At 47.3% G+C, this 21,632-nt stretch overlaps 1 protein-coding gene across 1 annotated transcript in view; it reads left to right on the plus strand.

The window, feature by feature from the left end:
- Positions 1-7,094: 7,094 nt before the first annotated feature.
- PAPSS2 (3'-phosphoadenosine 5'-phosphosulfate synthase 2) overlaps positions 7,095-21,632 on the plus strand; it is a 98,621-nt gene continuing 84,083 nt past the window's right edge. The window contains exon 1 of the mRNA XM_075534573.1: positions 7,095-7,303. Coding sequence (XP_075390688.1) covers positions 7,277-7,303 — 27 coding nt within the window. The 5' untranslated portion in view covers positions 7,095-7,276. The remainder of the gene's footprint in view (positions 7,304-21,632) is intronic.

Genomic DNA, 21,632 nt, shown 5'->3' on the forward strand with positions numbered 1-21,632 from the left:
TCAGGGTGCGGAGACCCTGGGCAAAGCACAGAAGTAGCTCTGAGACGGATTCTGTGAAGCAGAGTAGCTGGCAACTTCATGGCACCCAGAAGTAGAAGCCCCCAGACCAGCTGGCCTGGAGGCTGAGGTCCAGGGAGAGAGACTTGGCAGCTGACTGAGGAGGAAATATGGAGCAATGACTAGCTGGGTCCTTGGGATGTAGTCCATTAACATGGTCCTTCTAGCCATAATCCCTTTTGTGATGTGGCCTTACTATTTACCGATCCTGACTTGGGGTAACCTGATAACCTCCCTAATAGAGCCCCACAATTGTGAGCGTTGTCTATGAGTTCTATATGGCCATTGCAATGAACGATCAAACCAGTTCTTTCCATTTAAGATATGTTGGTCATATTCCTTTTTTGTTTGTTTTCTAACTCTAGGTCTTTGCACAGTTCATTATAATGTTTTACTTTGTCTTCTTAAACTGCCTTCTGAAATTTTCCATTCCGCTCTTTTACTTCATCATTTATTCCATTTGCTTTAGCCACTCTAGAATTAAAAGCAAGCTACAGAGTCTTTTTTGATATACACTTTGATCTTTTTCTTTCTTTCCTGTCTTTTTAATCTTTTGCTTTCTTCATGTATGATGTTCTTGATGTCATCCCATATCTCATCAAGTCTTCTGTCATTGATGTTCAATGCATCAAATCTGTTCTTGAGATGTTCTCAAACATGCTCAGCAGATCTTAATCTGAAAGAAAAATTTCAAGTCTCAAGTTGCAATATTGAAAGGTTCTACAGGCAAAATATTGAATGATGCAGAAAAAAGCATAAAAAGAAAATGGAATGAATATAAAGATTCACTGTATTAAAAACAAAGCAAAAACTAGTCGACGTTCAACCATTTTAGGAGTAACATGTGATCAAGAGCCAATGTTACTGAAGGAAGAATGTCAAGCCGCACTGAAAGCATTAGCCCAAAGCAAGGCCCGAAGAATTGATGGGCTACCAACTGAAATGTTTCAACAGCTCATGAACTATCCACTCATGTAAGCCATGAAACTTGGAAGATGGCTAGATGGCCAACTGAAGAGATTCATGTTTGTCCAAAGAAAGCTGAGCCAGCAGAATGCTAACATTATAGAGCAGCACCATCGATCGATATCACACGCAAGTAGCATTTTCCAGAAGATCATCCAACAACAGTTGCAGCATTACATTGCCAGGGAGCAGCCTGAGGTTCAGAAGAGGACTTGGAACAAGGGATATCATGACTGATGTCAGATGACTCTTGGCTGAAAGCTGAGAATGCCAGAACGATGTTCACTTGTGTCTTATTGACTACACAACGGTGTTCAGCTGCATGGATCATACCACACTATGGATATCCTTGAGGAAAATGGGAATTCCAGAACACTGAATTGTGTTCACATGGACCCTGTACATGATCAGGAGGCAGTTGTATGAGCAGAACAAGGCAATATTGCAAGGTTTAAAAACAGGAAAGGTGTGTGTCAGATTTGTGTCCTATTACTACGCTTACTCAAACTGTACGCTGAGCAAATCGTCGGAGAAGTTGGACAATATGAAGAAGATGCAGCATCAGGAGTGTAACTAACAGCCTGGAATATGCAGATGACAATCCTTGCTCGCTGAAAGCGAGGAGGACTTGACTTGCCATACTCGCTCAGGAAGATCAAAGACTGCAGTCTTCAGGATGGATTGCAAGTCAATGTAAAGAAAGCAAACATCTTCACAACTTTACCAGTAAGTAACATGCTAAATGGAGAAAAGATTAAAGTTGTCAAGGATTTTGTCTTGCTTGGATCCATAATCAATGCTCATGGAAGCAAGAGTCAGGAGTTCAAACAACGCATTGCATTGGGTAAATCTGCTGCACAAGATTTCTTTAAATCTTTGTTGAAGAACAAGTATGCCACTTTGACGACCAACCCATGACCAACGCCTGACCCAACCCATGGTATTTTTCATCATGTGGAAGTTGGCATTGAATAAGGAGGACTAAAGAAGTATCATGCATTTGAATTATGGTGCTGGCAAAGAATATTGAAATTACCATGGACTGCCCAGAGAAGAAACCAATCTGTCTTGGACGATGTACAGCCAGAATGCTCCTTAGAAAGAAGGATGGCGACACTTCGTCTTACATACTTTGGACATGCCATCAGGAAAGACTAGTTCCTGGAGGAAAATGTCAGGATTGGTAACGTTGAGGAGCAAGGAAAGAGAGAAGCCCCGAGAAGATGGATTGACACCATGGCTGCGAGGGTGGGCTCAAACGGAAGGATAGTTGTCAGGTGGGCCCAGGAGCAGGAGGTGCTTTGCTCTGCCTAGCACCTGACTTGACAGCACCCAGCAACAATAACATTGAACCCAAGAGCAAAGCAGAGTGTTGTGGAAGGAATCGCTGGAATTAGAATAAGGTAAAGGAAAGATGGACAGTGGAGACACGTCTGCCATCTTCCTCGTGACAACAGGACTCGACTGGCAAGAAGTTGGATTCTCCTTCTTTCTCCATTTTGGAGTCAAAGGAGGAGAGAGGTGGCTCCCATGCTGTTACAGCCCTGCGTTGCTTCCTGCCCCTCCTTGCTTTTGTAGCCAGGGGTCAAAAAGAGGCAGAAGCCTCTGCCCATGGGTGCCCAGGTGTCTCCGAGCACGGAGCGCCTTGGGTTGAGCACCATGACTTGCAACTCTTCTGTTTCACCTTTCCCCTCCACCCTTACCCACTAAATAGCTGTTGGAAGAAATCTCAGGGTTGGGTGGGGCTTTGCAGAAAAAGAATTATGACTTAGAAGTAATACAAACATTCTTTCGCAATCCTGTGACTGGTATGGGGCAGGTTTCAGAAGGAGAAATTAGGGTGAGTTAAAAGGAGAGGTTCAAATTCAGTTATGGAGAAAAACCCTTTGTTCGGATGTGCCAAGGTGAAGCGGGAGGGGCTAGACATCTGATAAAGGAAACTGTCCATTTACGTGTGAGAGATGCGAACTGCTTCTGATGCTTCAGCGCAAGCTGACCATTGGTGTCAGATGCTCATTAAAAACCAAACCAAACCAACACGTTGTTCTCTGGAACTAGATTTTACGGGGGAAGATGGCAGTCTGGGGGGAAGGGACCATGACCACGGGAAGCCCAATAGAGCCCAAGGGGCTTTTTACAGTATAGGAAATAAAAGCCAAACAAAATAAACACATACAACAACAACAGTGGGAGCAGGAGCGAAGTGCAAGAAGGTACTTGTTGTCAACCTCCTGAGGCTAAGAACATCGCCATGCTTGAAGTTGTATCGTTAGTGTTTGGTGATTGAACATTAGAGGATCCGTTCGGGAGACAGATGAGGCTGTCTGCTCCCATCAAGATGTACAGCTTGGAAAGCCCTATAGAGGGTCACTAGGAACAGGAATAGACTCAAGGGCTGTGGGTTGGCAGTTCCTGTTTTTGTTGTTGTTATGAGTATCAATCAATAAATGAATTTGGTAACATTTTAAAGGAGGATGGTTTTGTTCTTGTACCTAGTGCTTATATATGGTTGAAAAACAGTAATGTATTCATGTGTAGAACTATTGCTTTTTTTGGATAGCATTTAGTATTTAAAAATGTGAAAATACCAATCCGTGGAAGCCTTTAGGGCCTCTTCTAGCAGTTTTTCTGTACATACAGGAAGATCATTTTGCTTCTAAAAACAAAGGGCTCAATGCAGGGTACTTACAAAGAGGCTTTAAAGAGAAGAGGAAACTGTTAAAAACAACCGTTGGCTAGTCTCAACGCAGTTGATTGAAATCAGGCCTCTCTTTCTGAGATCAACTGCATCAGGGTGATTGTGTGGCCTCCATTTATTTGAAATTGCTTGCAGTTAAATTCTTTGTGCAAGGCAAACTTTAAACAGCTTCAGAGTTATATTTCTTCTGGAAAAGACGGTGGTGGATTTCCCTTCACACTGAATGCTTACAGACAGAAGCAGCTGTGGAATGCCTTAAGACTTTCCCCCCTCTGCTCCTAAACTGTATGCTTACTGAGATCCACTGTGTGTGTTAAAAATTTATTCCAGTTGTACCTGTTAGTGCAATTAAGTGATTTAATTAGATGTGATTTAAGAATAACAACTGGTTAAAGAAAAAAGAGAGACGTGTCTTCTATGAAGGCATGCCACTGTGAAAGATGTTACTAAAAATTATACAGCTGTATTATGATGGGTAGGCAGGACAACAGACGAAGATGGGGAATGTAAAAATTTTGGTGGAATCTCTATTCAAATGATTTCTCAAGCTCCCTTATCTCTAACTCCATTCAGCAGAATCCCAAACTGGAAACAACTGAAGGTCTATTAGGAGATTGGTTTTGGAGACTCCCACCAGGTGACCCATACCAACGGAGAAGCCCTTAACTCTAAATAAAATATTTGTAAATTGGGGGAGTATTTTAAGTCTAAGAAAAATGTTTAAGATGTGTGTCTATCATTTATAGTTGTTCCAATCGTGTATTTTATGAAAATGTTTCCATGGGGTGGTGAGGGATGGGCAGTCTTGACTGAATGTCTTGAAGGCAGGGATCGTAGTACCTGTGCTTGGGAAAAACATTTAGATCATAGAGGACCTTCCCTAAGTGCTTCTTGCCCAAATAGTTTTTTTATGTGAGGGTTCAACGATCAAGTCTCATGAAATATTAAGACTTCTCAGCCACTAGGGGGCAATGCAATAGCATTCCCTTAGGAATGACCATCAAACAGTAGCACCTTCCATTTATTTTTTATTTTTCCTTCCTTTTTTTTTTATACAACCAAGCTAAACCCAAGGAAACTTGATGGGTCTGTGGGTTCCGTGTTGGGCTGTGGCTGCAAAGTCAGTAGTCAGCAGTTCCAAGCCACCAGGAAAAAGATGAGGCTTTCTAACTCCTGTGATGAGTCTCAGAAACCCACAAAGGCAGTTCTACCTTGTCCAATGAGGTCGCCATGAGGTGGAATCAACTTGGTAGCAGTGAGTTTGATTCTGATTTTGGAAACGAACCATTGCTGTGAACTGGATCCCACACACATCAACTGTGTCGGCCAGAGCAGAACTGCCCCACAGGGTCCCCCAAGGACCTAAATAAGTCATCACAGAATCGGTTGCCACATCTCACTCACTTGGAGCAATGATGGCTTCCCAGTGTTGCCCTTTGTTTACTGGCCAGGTGTGGAAACCACTGGGCCACGAGGGATCAGACGAGCCGCTGCTTAAACTACACATGAATTCACAATGTCTGTGGTACTTGAAGAACAGAAGCTCAAGCACGGTGTCCGCCCTGTAGCAGCTCACGTTTGAAGGCAGTGATGGCGGCTTATATAGTCAATATTCGTTATGACAGTAAATAGCCGGACACACCCAGACTGCACAAACGTGCAAGCTTCTGGCCTTTGATTTCGTTTTTTGCTCACCTTCCCGTGGAAAGGGGCAGCCAAGGACTAGTCAGACCTTCAGGTCTCTGTCTATCAATCTGAAAGACAGTCCCCTCCCTCCCAGAAATGCAATTAGGTCTGGGGAAAATGCCCCTTCCTAACTCCCTTCGGAGGTGCTCTGGTGGCAGTGGTTATGGTTGGGCTGCTAACTGTAAGGTCAGTGGTTCGAAACCTCCAGCTGCTCTGCGGGAGTCCACCCCTGTGAAGAGCTAAGTGTTTTTGAAAACCCACAGGGTTTCTGTATTAGAGGGTCACTTTGGGTCAAAATCACCTCAGGGGCAGCGAGTTTGCTTGTTTTGGAACTTCCTTAGCCAAGGAAGAAAGATGAGGCTTTTGACTATAAGGCTTTATAATCTTGGTAATCCACAGGGCCAGTGCTACTCCAGGCCTGCCATGAGTCCGAGTGAACTTGATAGCAGTAAGTGGACCTCCTAGTATCACCAGTCCTGGCGGAGAAGAGCTGCCAGGTTTGGTGGGAGAAGTGTGGCCCTGCCGTATTGGTCAGTTCATGGCATTGCGAAGGAGTAAAAGCGTAAAGGAGTGTGAGTCCCTGTCATTGTTTGTCTGGGTACTTTGCCACCAAGCATGACTTCTCTCCTTGTCTCCGTTATCCGCTGCTGTGCCTTACATTTGAGTTCAAGACAGCTGTCTCCGTCTGTCCTAGGCTACACCTGGGACACCTAGGGTTTTTAAACGCGTCAGCCTGTGCCTCTTCCTTCTCCCCACTCCCTGCTCAGCAAGGCCCCTCCAGGTGCCCCTCCAGGTGCTGAGCTACAGGGGCAGTTCTACCCGGCCATAGAGGGTTGTGAGGAGTCAGTCGACATCGACACAAAGGCAGCGAGTTTTTTTAGATGACTAAGCAAGCCTTTGGGCCACCATTGGCCTTTTCCTTGAACTAGTCTCATTACTTGACCTTGTGGTGCCTCAGCTGATTCTTCTTAACAATTGGAAATCATATTTCCAGCATCAGAACCCTGAGCTGGGTGGATGGTTCATGGGACACAAGTCAGTGATTCTATTATCCTGCTTTGTGATAACACTGGTGCAGTAAGCTTGGACTGTGCAGGCTGCCTGGGATGGCAGAGTGAGTTACCCGTTGGACTGCTAACCTCAAGGTCAATAGTTCGAAACCGCCACCCGCTCAGTGGGAGGAGGAGGCTAAATCTCCATAAAGACATAGTCTTAGAAACCCACAGAGCTGTCCTATAGGCTCCTTACAAGTCAGAATCGACTCGCTGACAGTGAGTTTGAGTTGGGGGATATAGCTTCGGGGACATCTGAAAGCCTCAGGCCGTCAGTTGCCTGCCTTGTAAAGTCGGACCTGCAAGGGCGTTGGGCACCCTCTGAGGGCATGCCAACAAGCTTCCTTGCCATTCACCAAAGCCTCGTGGGTCCCTGGAAGAAAGGCTTCCTTTGAGGCGGCTCTGGGGTGGACGGGCTGTGGGAAGCCATCGGGGACCCGGCGGGGCCAGGGAGGGGGAGAGGAAGAAGACTGTGAGCTCCGAGAGGGCCCAGGCCGGCGGCGCGCGCTCCCCCGCGGCGGGCGCTGGGGGCCGGGCCCGGGACCCCGCCCAGGCTGGGCGCTGCCTGCGGAGCCGACGGGGCGGAGAGGAGAGGAGCGGGGCGGGAGGAGGAGTGGAAGGAGGGGCTGGTCAAGGGAAGTGCGACGTGTCTGCGGAGCCTTTTTATACCTCCTTCCCTGGAGTCTCGCAGCAGCGTCCACGCCGCCACCGCCAGCGCCACCGCCGTAGCCACCCGCGCGTCCTCGCCTCTCCGCGCTCCGGACCCAGGCTCCGAGCCCCGCGCCCGCGCACGAACCCTCTCGGCTAGCCGGCCAGCATGTCGGGCATCAAGAAGCAGAAGACGGTAGGCTTGGAGCCCCCCTACTTCCCCGGCCCCGGCCGCGCTGCGAGCTCCCCTGGCGACGCTGGGGTACCCCCCGCCCTGGCCGCGCGCCCGCGCGCCGGGAGCAGCAAGGAAGGCGCCGAGGCGGGCGCGGGCGCGGTTCCGTTCGGGATCCCCGGGGGCAGCCCCCGGCGGGGGCGGTCCCTCCGCGCGCAGCGCCCCTCGGAGCTCCCGAGCCTGCAAATGGGTCCGACCCCGTGGAAGGATCCGAGACAGGAAAGCCTCTTTCTTCTCCAGCGCCGAGCTGACGCCGGCTCTGCCAGGTCTGGTAGCCGGGCACCTCAGTACACCGTAGTCGTTGGGTTTCGCCCGTGAGACTTCCTTGGGGTGGCTTCTAATGACGGGCTGTCGTGGAGGAAACGGCAATTATCTAGGCTTACGAGAGGAAGTCGCGTTTCTGCTCGGTAGGATTTAACCCTCTAGGTGGATTCAGCTCCCTGTTGGCACAAGGTGGTCGGCCCCTTTAGTGATGAGGGACTGGGCGGAGGGGCACCGGATGGGGGCTCAGGCTCCTCTTGGCCATAAGGCAAGGATGGTTTTGAGAAGGCTTAACGTGGACGGTCTCTTGAAAGGGAAATATCAGGGTGTGCCAATGCCAACGAGGAAAGCCCGTCCCCACTTAGCATCACAGGCTCCTGAAATTGTGGAGGCAGGAATGCCAGGCTCAAGCGTTGGAAGGCGCCAAGTAGACAGCATGTGGGCCACCCAGACGTCCGCTGGTCTAGACGAGACCCAGCCAGCAGTCTGGCCGCTGAACACTCATCTCTTTGGCTGCTGCAACCGCAAGCCTTACAGGATTGCAGAGGCTACCAGCATGGCTGGAACTCCCTCCAATCGTTTGAATCGTACTTGGCATGTAGTAGGTGCTTGATACGTGCCTCTTGCTATCACAATAAAGAATAACCTACAAGATTTATTTAATGGTAATCACCAACATGTTTTTACGACACCTATTGGTGGTGGGTTGGGAAAGACCAAAACTGAGCTCATTGCGGTGGAGTCGATTCTGACTCCTAGCGACCCTATAGGACAGGGAAGAACTGCTCCCGTGGGTTTCTGAGACTGTCATTCTTTGTGGGCGCAGAGAGCCTCATCTTCCTCTCACTGAGGGCTCCTCATTTCTAACTGCTGAGCTTGTGGTTAGCAGTCCAACATGTAACCCACTACATGGGGTTAAACACACACACGCAGTGGAGTTGAGAGTGGAGGGGTTGTGTGAGGTTTGGAAACGTCTGAGCAGCAAGTGGAAAGGGGATTCGTGGGCTTCAGGGAACCACCCTGGACCAGGCAGAAGATCTAAGAGGAAGGCAGCATCCATTGAACAGAGAGAAGGGTCAGGCCTGGCAGCCTTTCATAGGGGACTTTGGGTATTGTAGTCTGCTTTTTAAAACACATTTTATTGTTAAGGGAAAATCACTTATGCTTTTATGCTAATTCATCGGAGTAATTTCTATAAATTCTCAAATGGTATCTTACTAAAGGACAAGTTACCATGGCAATTGCTTTTTAAATTCTTCCCTCTGCCCAGATCAAGAGTTCTGTCGCAGTCTGGTGGGAGTTTTGTCGAGCATTAGCAAAAGGGAGCGGTGCTCTTTCCTCCTCATGCCTCTTATCAGCCAATGACTGGCCAATGGAGGGTGTGCCAACAGGTGCTTTACAAGTCAATGGTGAGAACCATTCTAATCAAAGGACAGGAAGACACGAGAAGGCCGTAGGTTTGGTATTAGTACGTCCACATTTGGAAACATCTTATTTTTTCCCCTTTGGTGTATGTGCGTGGAGCAGATTCTCAGGCCTAAGCTGTGTCACAAAGGGTTCTGAATATGATGAAATTAACATTTGCAATAGCTAATCGGAAATCTGATTTTTTAGTTAAGTAATTTAGACAATCCAGTACCAACAGAAGTTCTCAGAAGGGCCAGGCAGGTAGGACTGGGCAAAGCAAACTAACTGTAAATGGATATGAACGCCCAGACAGGGCGTGGAAACAGTTCTTCCCAGTGCAGCTATGGCCCACAAAGCCAAACTGGGGTACACTCAAATGTGGAGAAAGGTGGATATAGTGGAACGATCACAAGAGCCAGGAAAATTCTAGCTAGGTGGCCTCCTAGACGCTTAATGTCCATCTTAGAAAACATGGGTCACGTGCATGTTGCCTAGCAACCACATTTCTTGCCCCACAGAATCAGAGACAGAGGTGCCAGGCTCAAAGATGGCAGCACCTCCCGTAGAATCAAAACCTCTTTTCCACTTTAGCACCCCTGGTAGGGATGGAGTACCCAATAAGCACAACCAAAGCAAGTTCGCTGCCATCAAGAGGATTATGACTCCTGGCGACTGTGTAGGACTGAGCAGAACTGCCCTTGTGAATTTCTGAGACGAACTCTGTCGGCATAGGAAGCCTCATCTTTCTCCTGCTGGTTTTGAGCTGCTTACCCTGCGGTTCGCAGCCCAAATTGTAACCGCTGTACCCCCAGGGCTCGTCTCAATAAGCACTACAGATTAGTCAATAAGCAAAATAAGCCTGTGCTTATCTTGCTGATTGGATAATTCACCACTGCTGACCACACTGCTTTGAGTACGTGTTTTTTGTTGTCCAAGCAATAATGTACTCTTCCCTCATCAGACTCCCGAACAGGCTCACTAGATCTCTTTCCAGTCTCCCTGGCCAGGGATCCCTCTGTCATTTTTTTCCTTTCTACTTATCATCCTGGCACATCCACATCTTACCAATTGGGATCTGTTATGATTACACCATGTTTAGCCATGATTGAACCAAGTTGAAACCCTGCTCTCGAGTTTTAAAGGTTGATTCCAAATGTTTCTGAAACTTGCCATGTCAGATTGAACCACGTCCACACGTGTGACCTCTGAACAAATCAATGATTTGAGGAGTGACTCTGGCAGACCTCGAGAGAACTAACCTAGCGGTCAGCTGACCTGAACTTACTGGGGGTTGTCAGGAAGCACTTTGTCTCTTGCTGCAGTGTCAGCTCCACCGGAGCCGCTGCACTGATTTCGTATGCTTGCCAAACCCCTCTGTGTGCTAGGTGGTGTACCAATTGGACACTGGCAGAGTACAGCCCTCGGTGATATATTGCGAAAGGCCCATCCATCTCTGGATGGCTCCTGCCATGCTGTTCAGATCTCCCTCAAAAGAGAAAACTGTTCCTCTTGAGTGAGTATAGGATGATTTTCTCAAAGCTCGAGGTTCGTAAGGGACTGTAGCATACCCCTGTACCAGGCATCTGTTAAGGATGGAATTGTGTCCTGACCTCGTCTTCCGTTGTAATCCCTTTGGGGACTGGGTTGACATTGTTATGCCCATGAGACAGAGTTCTTGGAGGGTATTTCTTGAGTCAGTCTCCTTTTTGAGACCTAAATGAGCAAGTAGAGGAGACATGGGGGGAGACACATGCCAGGCTTCAGGGTCATGGCCCAAGAGCAAAAGCTGAGAGCGACAAGGACCTTCCTCAGACAGCCTTCCACTGGGGCTGGTGCCCTGCATCGAGACGTCTGGCCTTCTAACCTCCGAGAAAACAGATTTCTGTTTGTCACAGGCCCCATGAGTGACAGATCTGTGAAAGCAGTGGTAGAGAACTCAGACAGTGTCTTTCCTATGGAACCCAAAGGCATTGCTCCTTGTCTGACGCCCTTCTCCCCCTGCTGACACAGCCCCAACTCTGCCTGTCTTTCTGAGTCCTTCTCCAGCTCCCCTAACCCCCAGTGGCCCCGCTCAGACACCTAGGTAAATAAAAGAAGCAAATTGTCCCCAATTGGGGGGGGGGGGAGTAAGGAAAAGGCTTGGGTTCTTTCTTCTGACATCATTAAAAATAATTTTTTTATTAGCTGCCTCAAAACTCATAAACAGCAGCAGCATGGCCTGGAGCTATTACATTACTTTTTAGAGCAGCGGTTCTCAACCTGTAGGTTATGACCCCTTTGGGGGTCTAACGACCTTTTCACAGGCATGGCCCGATTCATAAAAGTGGCAAAATTACAGTTATGAAGTAGCAACGAAAATAATTTTATGGTTGGGGGCGGTGACCACAACATGAGCAATGTATTAAAGGGTCGCAGCATAGGAAGGTTGAGAACCACTGGTTTGGAGGATCTCAATGAATCCATGGTTGGGAAGGAATGAAGGAAGATTGACAGTTGTGAATTTCCCTGTAAATATAAGGTATTATCAAATGTTTTGTCATCATGAAAAGCCTGTAGAGCTTTCTTTTCCTGAAAGTACATTTGAAGATAATATCTAAGGTAAGCCATGAATGTCCAGCGAGTATCGGTGGTGGGGCAGTTCCTCCAGAGATCAGGTGCTTGGTCATGCTCGACTCCAGTTCACTTGGGACAGCCCTCATCCCAGCAAAGTGAGCCACCCAAGCCAATTCATCATGACCCTGTTGGACAGAGTAGAATTGACCCCGAGGGTCTCTGAGATTATACATCTCTATGGGAGTAAGTAGAAAGCCTCATCGTTCTCCCTTAGGTTGGCCGGTGGTTTCGAACTGCTGGCGCTGGGTTAGTAACCCAATGCCATAGTCCACGACACCACCAGGGCTCCTATTTCTGACTCACAGCAACCTTGTATAAGGTTTCTGAGACTGCAAATCTTTACAAGAGCTGGCAGCCTCATCTTTCTCCATGATTTTTAACTGCCAACCTAGCATTTATCAGCCTAGTGACTAACTCAGGCCTCAACTCTAGGGAAGGAGAACTCCCTGGGGTAGGACTGGATTTGAATTCATGCCTGTCCAACACCCAAACACATACTTTTTGCTTCCTCTGCGCTTCTGATTCGGGATATAACTTCCTTGCCCATAGTTTCCATCTCTGTAAAATGAATATCATAGTGACCTTTTCTACTTGTAAGGATGAAATAAAATAACTTCTGAAAAGTGCCAAGCCCAGGTCAGTGGAGTTTCCGTGGTAGAAGTCTCACCTTCCATGAGGAGGCCCAGGTGGGATCCCTGGTCAGCACCCCTCATGTGCAGTCCCTACCTGTCTGTCAGTAGAAGCTTCTTGTATGTTGCTATGAGGCTGAATGGTTTCAGTAGAGCTTCAGGGCTAAGGAACTAGGAAGAAAGACCTGGCAATGGACTTTCAAAAGTATTCCAAAGGAAACCCTTTGGATCACCCCACTCTGATGCCCCTGGGCATGGGATCACCGTGAGTCAGAACTAACTCTGTCATCTGACAATAGCAACGCCACCTCTTTCTGTTTCTCAGTAAAACTAGTTATTTTTACTCTTAGAGCATCGTACTGTGGTTTGGCAAATCGGGAATGAAAGAACAGGTCAGACAGTTCCAAAGGCTGAGCAAATGGCAGCCACTAGAATGGGCCAATGAACGCAGGGGCAAAGAGGTGACCATCTGGCTGCTTCTTGTAAAATACAGGATGTAAGACAAAGGTGGACGATTGGTTTAAATTAAATGTACCACAGTAAGCCAAAGGCCAAGAGCATTTTGCCAACCATTTTGATGAGCACATAATATTGCATTAACCTCCTTCCCAGCTTCTCTGTGCCTTCATCTGCTTCCAAGTCTGCCATTAAGCAAATGTCCTCTGATTTTTGCTCTCTGCTGTCCCAAGGTCATCCCTTATCGGATCGCCAGCCTGGACTTGCTTACAGTTAAAGATAAATGTAGTTAATTCAGGGCTTTGCAAAGATACCTCTGCCTGTCATCACTTTGCTGTTCATGTGTGTTGGCTCTGTGGTTTGCTTAGGGGATAATTAGGCTTTGCTCGAACACGGAACCTTCAGGGAATGAGAGTCTATGGAAGGAAGCAGTGATGTCAGCCTCAGTCCTAGGAGATCACTGTTGATTTCAAAATCCATCAACTAAATAGTCGGGGCTACCCATGAGTCACTGTGTTTGGAAGTCTGAGAACTAAGAAGTGAAAGGTAACTGAGCATCCACAGAGTGGTACTCCGAAGACCCTCCGTCCTCTGGCTGACTCATTTCGAACAGCTGACCCATTGGTTCCTATGACAACCGCTGAAATGGCATGTGAGGTCCAGCACCTGGAGTGGGTGTGCCATCCTTGCTTATGGAGCACACGAGTGGAGGGCTGGCTAACGAACGCTTGCTGTTTCCATAGCGCCTATGCATCTTCTCCCCTCTTCTCTTTCAGCGCTTGTGTGTTTGGCCATTTTTGATGGGCTATTTGTCGTTTGACTCAATATTGAGCTTTGCCGGACAATTTCTTGTAGGGACCTGTGACAAATAGCCTTTTTGGCAAAGAGGATTTGCTTTTGTTTCCATCGGGTGCTTCCAGGCACCACCAGTCTGGGGCTGCTTGAGCCTAAATTCCCAACTGAAGGGTTTTTCAGGCCACCCAGGGGCTCTAAGTCAAGGCTGCTAGTTTTGCGCACAAGGGCCAGCCGGTCAGTACTTCGCAGGAGCCCCACCCACTCAAGTGGGTGCTTTGCAGTCTTTCCGGGCAAAGGTGGGTTTATTCAGGTTCACCCTGATTTTTAGGGTGTGGGCTTTTGAAGCCCCTGTGTTATGTGAGGAAGGCCTTTGAATTCTCCCTTTTTGGGTCTGGTTTTGTTCTGCCTGTGCCAGGGAGGTTGCCAAAATCTCTCCAGATCTGTCCCTGTTGGGACAGAGGTAGCTCCCTGTCTAGCGACCCCTCTGAATCCCTGTATGCGCATAGACTTTGGCCTGGCAGTTTCTTCCTGTCGTATCTGTTCTTTGTTGTTTATTTTATTTTATTTTTTAATCATTTTATTAAGGGCTCATACAACTCTTATCACAATCCATCCATACATCAATTGTGTAAAGCACATTTGTACATTCATTGCCCTCATCATTCTCAAAGCATTTGCTCTCCACTTAAGGCCCTGGCATCAGGTCCTCATTTTTTCCCCACCCTCCCCGCTCCCCCCTCCTTCATGAACCCTTGATAATTTATAAATTATTATTTTGTCATATCTTGCCCTGTCCGATGTCTCCCTTCACCCACTTTTCTGTTGTCCATCCCCCAGGGAGGAGGTCACATGTAGATCCTTGTAATCGGTCCCCTCTTTCCAACCCACTCTCCCTCAACCCTCCCAGTATCGTCCCTCACACCCCTGGTCCTGAAGGTATCATCCACCCTGGATTCCCTGTGTTTCTGGTTCCTATCTGTACCAGTGTCCATCTCTGGTCTAGCCAGACTTGCAAGGGAGAATTGGGATCATGATAGTGGGAGGGGGGAGGAAGCATTTAGGAACTAGAGGAAAGTTGTATTTTTCATTGTTGGTACGTCACACCCTGTCTGGTTCGTCTCCTCCCGAGACCCCTCTGCATGGGGATCTCCAGTGGCTTTGGGTCTCCACTCCACACTTCCTCCTTCATTCACGCTGGTAAGATTTTTTGTTCTGATGATATTTTGTAACCAGTGTTTTCACTTAGGAGCGCAGAGGGTGCTGGTGCCAGTAAGCACTGACTGCTAACCTGGAGGGCTGCAGTTCAAGCCCGCCAGCTGCTCCAAGGAAGAAAGATGAGGCTGTCTAGGCCCGTGAAGATGGACAGCCTTGGGAAGCCTGTCTAGGGTTGCTCAGAGTCAGAGCCACGTGATGACAATGTGCTTTTTGAGGGGTGGAGTTATTTTCCTTGGAAAGGTCAACCCGAATAAACCATCACTGCTGGAAACACAGGTCTCGGTGTCTTCTTGATCCTGGTGAATCGTGCACATTGCATATCGGGCCTGCTCTGCCTCCTGGAATCACCCTTACACAGGACAAGCTGCAAGTCAGGTCACTGGACAGAAATCTTTCATGCAGTGCAGCCTTCACTCCAGAATAAACATGCTAGGGAGCCTGGGTCGGGGCTGCTCTTCTAGGCTTGGTGGGCCCTGCCTGTGTCAGCCAGCACCGGGGGCCCCTGCCCTGCCTGCTTCTCCCTGGGGGTCCTGTTCCAGTGTGTGTTACATGGTCCCTCCATTCTCAGCAACTTTCCTAACGTCATCCGACCCTGAGACCATTGGACAGTTCCCGTGCAACGCTGGGGCTGTCGGGAAACTTAGGACCAGCCGTGGCTCTAACCCTTCCTGCTACTCCCAGGAGTGTGGGACGCAGGCTCTTGCCCTGGCGTGACCATGTGGGGACTCTGAGGAGGTCTGGGGACTGCTGAGAGGAGGGCCAGCGGGCGAAGGGCTTGCTACCTACCAGGGGAAAGGTGAGGTAGTCTCTCTCCAGTAAAGACTGACATCCTTGGAAACCCGATAGAGCAGTTCTCCTCTTGTCACATAGGGTCTGTATGCATTGGAATCAACTCAATGGCAGTTTGCTGCTTGTTTTCCTTGGGAGACTGCTGATGTCCATCCAATCTCCCTGGGATCAGAAGCACACCCAACTGTCCTGTGCTCTCAGATGCCCTAAAGCTACTTGTCCACCCTCTGGGGCAAGTCAGCACACACAGAAGCAGGACATGTTGTCTCAGACGCACACTGACATCTAAGCTCCCTTCCTTTCTCCACTGAAAGGAGTAACCACGTCCCGGTTGGCAGCACGTGGACTCTGACTCACAGCCACTCCCTGTGTGTCAGAGTAAAACCGCTGTCCTCCGTCGGGTTTTCATTGTCTGGTTTTTCAGAGTAAATGGCCAGACTTTTCTTCCAAGGTTCCTCGGGAGGTATGTGAACTTCCAACCTGTCAGTGACCAGCCAGCATGTTAACCAGAGGGCCACATGTTAATCTGTGGGCCACATGCGGCCTGCCAAGGATATTTGTCCAGGCCGCCGGGTATTTTTGCCCCGTTTTGTTTTTTACTTCAAAATAAGATATGTGCAGTGTGCATAGGAATTTGCTCATAGTTTTTTTAAACTATAGTCCGGCCCTCCAACCATCTGAGAGACTGTTTAAAAAGTTTGAGGACCCCTGATTAACCATTTGCTGATTAAGTCACCCCTTCCTGGGGTGCGGAGGTAGTGAGTTGGTCATAAGCATTGAACTTGTGACAAAGGTGGACTTCTTCCCCTTTCTTGCCAGTTTGATCCCCATCTCAGTTTCCTTTTTCATTTTTTTTCCATTTAAGATAAATTGATGCTACAGATAATTGTCTATCTCTCTGCAAAAGAGCCACTGTATTAAACGACGAGCCAGAGTGTGCCTCTGATGACACACGTGGGGTAAGATGACTTCCCATCTGCTAGCTGGTGGGACTTCCACCACTTTCACATTTGTTCTGAAGCCTGTGGAACTGCTGCTGGCATTGGAGGCATGATTACAATATAACCTCGACAAACTCCTTCTCTCTAGCACCAGGTATTACCCTTTAGTAGCAACAAAGGGACCTGTTAATAAAGCTTTTTCTAAAATAGTTACATAAAGGTATTAAATCATATGTGACATCATTAGGGCAATTGTTTCTATGCCGAGTTCTCTGCTCTGAATAGCTGGTTAAAACCTGCTTTATATATCTTATGATGAAAAAATATTCATTTTTATATATAGCATTTGTCAACATCCATTCTAATAACTTTGTCATTATTTTTCTTGACCCTAATGCCTGCTCTTTGGAAGGGATGTGCGTTTAGAAGGCTCTCTGGTGGCGTTGTGAGTTAGGGAGTGGGCTGTAACTACGAGGACAGTCAACTCGTCCAGTCGCGCTGGGGGACAAAGACAGGCCCAGGAAGAGGGACCGCCCGGGAAACGCCAGCTAGGGTGCCAACGAGTGCAAATCCACTCTATAGGGCAGTGTGCTTTGAAAACAATGTTCAGGGTGTTTGACTCACATCACCTGTGTGAAATCCAACACTTCACCCACAAGTACTTCATCCCTTCTCCAATCAGTCTGTATCGATAAACAACTCCTGCCTTCCCAATTCTCAGCAAAATTGGCAGCACGAGACAGTAGTGATCATTGTTATTTTCATGCTTTTTAAAGAATTAAAAGCGCGTACTTTTTCATCCTTCCCTGGAGGAAGGAGTTTTGGTGGCATTGTGGGTTGTGAATTGGGTTGCTTAACCACAAGGTCAGCAGTTGAGGGCCACCAGCTGCTCTGGGGGAGAAAGAGAAGGTTGTTTGCTCCTGTGAAGGGTTACAGTCTTGGAAATTCCCTGGGGTGATTTTACCCTGTCCTTTTGAATGGATGGCAGCCAGCGGGTGGCTTTTTGGATCTGGTAATCCCATTGTATAGTGTCTGTGTCTCTAAGATCTTTCCTCTTTTCAGCGCCTGCCACAATCCTCACTTAAGTATTTCTTCATTGCAGTCACTCAGCAAATATTTAGTGAGCATTAAAACCAGGAGCTGCCCTCATCTGAATTCACCATAGTTACTGTAACCTTAGGTGCATTAATTGTGGTTGTGAATCTGCTCAAATTCAGTCTTGAAGTCTAATCCAAACACAACATTAATTTTTTTCCCTAACTGAAACCCCCTCTACAACTTTCATATTCCATCAGTCTTTCGCCCAGTGATTTGAACCAGTGGCCTGAAACCCAAATCAGGAACATGCCCAGTGGACTTTACTTATTTTTAAATCTTTTTTTTCCTTACGAAGTGAAGTTTTTAACTGATTTATTATAATTTTATTGTTTCAAGTAACCAGCTTTATTGGGAAGTGAAGTCTGCCGGGCTACTCTAAAATAATGAGTAGCCCCAACATAAAGAAGATCATGGACAGATAGACTCTCGAAGGTGGAGCCTGGTGGCTAGGGGTGGGAGAGCACCACGTAGCTTCCTGATAGGCAGGTTTGGATGAGGCAGGTGATGCTGCTCTGGGAAGGTGTGGGGGTGGAGAGGTTGAGCGGGAAGCATGGAAATGAGCTGCTTGAAGCTTACATTCAGCCAGACCTGTTATTCCTGCTTTTTGGTAATGGGAATGGGGCTGAAGATCCCATCCTTTGTAACCACATCCTGCTGGACCAAGGTGGTGACAGCTGTGTAGCTGTTCTGTCGTGGCAGCATCAGGTGAGTGCTGTAGGGGTTGATAGAACCAGCTCTATACAGCTCCGTGTCGGTTTGATTGGTGAAGGCAGGCATGCGTTGCTGTTGCCGAGACGAGGATCGTTACCCTGGGCTCATGGTGGGTGATCTCCATTGGGGCCATTGACCTTGGGCATCGTCAGTCCTCTGTGGCCAAGCCATTAAGTTGGCAAAAGTTATCAAGGTCCTGGAGGATTTTAAAATCAAAAGAGCCGTTTTCTAGCCATTTTGAGTCATTGCCTAGTTTGTATTGAGGCCAGACCTTTCATGGTCTGAGGGTTAGTGAGATTTGAGCTCCTGAGGAGCATGACGGCCCAAGGTGGAGCATCCTCAAGGATCCAGATCCCAGAATCAGCTGGTGTGTCGATTTACTTTTGTTATTTAGTTATTCTCCCTCTTTAAAAAAAATATCTTTGCATTTTACTTCTGGAAGGAATATTAAGAGCTTCTCTTCATCAGGCCTTTCCTATGACAGGGAGTGCTCAACATTTAAGAGCCATACTCAGGCCCAGGACCTCTTCTTTGCTGGTTGGGGACACCATCACTAAGTGGAACTCTGAGCCCCAGCTGCACACCTAGCATTTTTCTCTTTATCACACACCCTTTGGAGTGGCCCTACCCACTCTCTCCAGCTCTGTTTCTTTTATTTATCAAGGAATATTTTCCATTATAAAAACAAACATTCCCTCCCGGTTCGATATCAGTGAGTCACCTTAGCTTAGCGTTTAGTACTTTGAATTCTGGAGATGGAAAACACCGATCCAAGGGATGTATTTGAAAGATATTTTTTGGACATATTTTTGATTGGACGGCCTGCTTCTCAGTAGAAATTTCAATTCATTCTACTCCACCACCACCACTTCCCTCACCCTTCTAAAATGCTTTAATCATTTTATCAAGAGCTACCGGTGATAACACAGTGTGCTAAGCAAACAAAACCAAATCACTGCCTTCAAGTGGAGTCTGACTCACAGATCTTTATAGGACAGGGTACAACTGTGCCTACGACTGTGTTTCTGAGACTGCAACTCTCCACTGCGGTAGAAAGTCTGGTCTTTCTCCTGAGGAGGGGATGGTGGTATTGAACTGCTGACCTTGTGGTTTGCACCCCAACACGGAACCGGTATGCCACTGAAGTAGGGATAAAAGTGTCTTAGGCCAAAGTTGAGCCAAGTTCAGTTGCATACTGATGCCTCCATTCTTGTTGTAGGGTTCAGAACCCCCAGGTCTCTCAATCCATACCCTTCCATCGTCTCCTGGCTCTTGTGAAAGGCTGGAAAATAAAGCTGTCACTGTGATTGTGTGTGTGACCAGGGTCGATTGTGTGCCAATCCCAGGAAAGAAACTGTTTCTAAATGAGATAGCTAATTGCAGCCCGTGGGCCAGTAGGTCACTAGTATGACAAACTGTTTAGAATTGTAAAAAGGAAAAAACATTTTTTAATTCATCAATTGTGGATCAAAGGAACGCTAGTGGTGCACATAGTTAAGCGCTGCTTACCTGGAAGTTGGTGCTTCCCACCCAGTCAATGGTTCCGGGAGAGAAAGACGTTAGGGTGAAGATTACAGCCAAGAAACCCTACTAGGCAGTTCTGTGACATCTCATGGAGTTGATATGAGTTGAAATTCACCCTGTGGCAATGACAGCATGCTTACATTAGCCCTGAGAGTACGCAGGCACCAAATAAAGCCCACAGATGAAAATTCTTACTGTGGAATTTGCATCTTTGTGAGGAGTTTCACTTTTTTGAGTATGTTTCTTAGGAAATTCTGTTTCTGGTGTGGTCTATTTATCAGCAGCATTTACTGAGCACATGTTATAATGCTGAGAACCCCTGCTAGCGCAGTGGGTACAAATTGGGCTGTGATCCCAAAGGCCAGCAGTTCGAGATCACCAGCCACTCCGCAGGAGAAAGGCGGGTCTTTCAACTCCATAAACAGTTACAGCGTCAGAAACTCCCGGGCCAGTTCTATCCTGTCCTATAGGGTTACAATGAGTTGGCATCGACTCGATGGCAATGAGTTGGGAGGTTTTTTTAGTGTCCTAATGCTTAGCAAGCCCTGGTGGTATGGTGGTTACGCATTGGACTGTGAACCACAACATCATCAGTTCAAAACCACCAGCCACTCCTCAGGCAAAAGACTAGACTTTCTGCTCCCTTAAAGACTTGCAGTATTGGAAAACCCACTATGAATCAGCATCGACTTGAGGGCAGTGAGTTTTTATTACAATGCCTAAAGAGTCCTGGTGCCACTGTGGGGGAAATGTGAAGACGCCTAACCACAAGCTTGACCACCTTTGGGCGGAAGATGAGGCTATCTAGTCCCATTAAGATGTTTTTCCTCTGGCTTTTTATTGTGAGTTAGGTGGGGGTTTACATTTCAGATCATCATTTTTGTATCCAACAACTTAAGCAATTTAACCATGCACTCTTCTGCTTTCCCTTCGCTCCCTTCCCCTGCACCCCGGGAACCACCAAAGTCAGTTTCTTTTGGTATGAAATCCTGTAGCTTAATTTCTTCCCGTATAACAGGGATCTCAGGCAATATTTGGCCTTCAGTGATTGACGAACTTCACTCAGCATGATGTCCTCCAAATCCACCTCGGTCATCAGTAGTTTCACATGATGTGTTACAGCCTTGGAAACTCCCTATAAGGTTCGTGACTGGCCCAGTGCCCGGGGGCTATTACAACGCCTTAGGATGAGACTTGGTTCAGGTGTTTCTGTTGACTTGGCTCACTGAGCCCTCACCATCCCACTAAGCAAGTTGGTGAGCAAATAATCAGAAGGGAACTCATTTGGCAGAAAGAAGTCCGTGGAGAGTGCCCCAAAGGACGACCTAGACACTTATTAACTCCCGTGTGGCGAATAAGTTGTTTATTTCATAAAAGGTAGGTGACAACAGCCAAGTAATAAACACAGCTGGAATGGGTGAATCGTAATGTATTACTGCTTCATTTGTAGAACAGTTTGGCAGCTACCTACTGCTGATATCTCAAGATAATAGTAATGAATTCTATTTAGAGAAATTCACCAGGAAAAAAAGAGTAAAGGCATATAGTAGCAAATTCATGTTACCCCCACTACCACACTATTTTTCCCTTTAGAAGGTAAAAATTGAAAAAAAAAAAGCCTGTTTTTTGTTCTCATATTCATATTCACTTGTAAAGGTAGTTTGTATGGGTAAAATACAAACATAAGCAGAATGATTGATTTCCACCCAACCTGACAATATGTCAGCCAAGTTGTAATCATGATATGTGAATGTGAAAAGGAATCTAAGGAGCATGGTGGTGGTGTAGGGTAAGCGTAACTACTAACTACAAGGTAGGCGGTTCAAACTCACCAGCCACACCTTGGAAGGAAGA

Source organism: Tenrec ecaudatus, chromosome 16, assembly GCF_050624435.1.
Source record: "Tenrec ecaudatus isolate mTenEca1 chromosome 16, mTenEca1.hap1, whole genome shotgun sequence".
In the NCBI taxonomy this organism is placed as follows: Eukaryota; Metazoa; Chordata; class Mammalia; order Afrosoricida; family Tenrecidae; genus Tenrec; species Tenrec ecaudatus.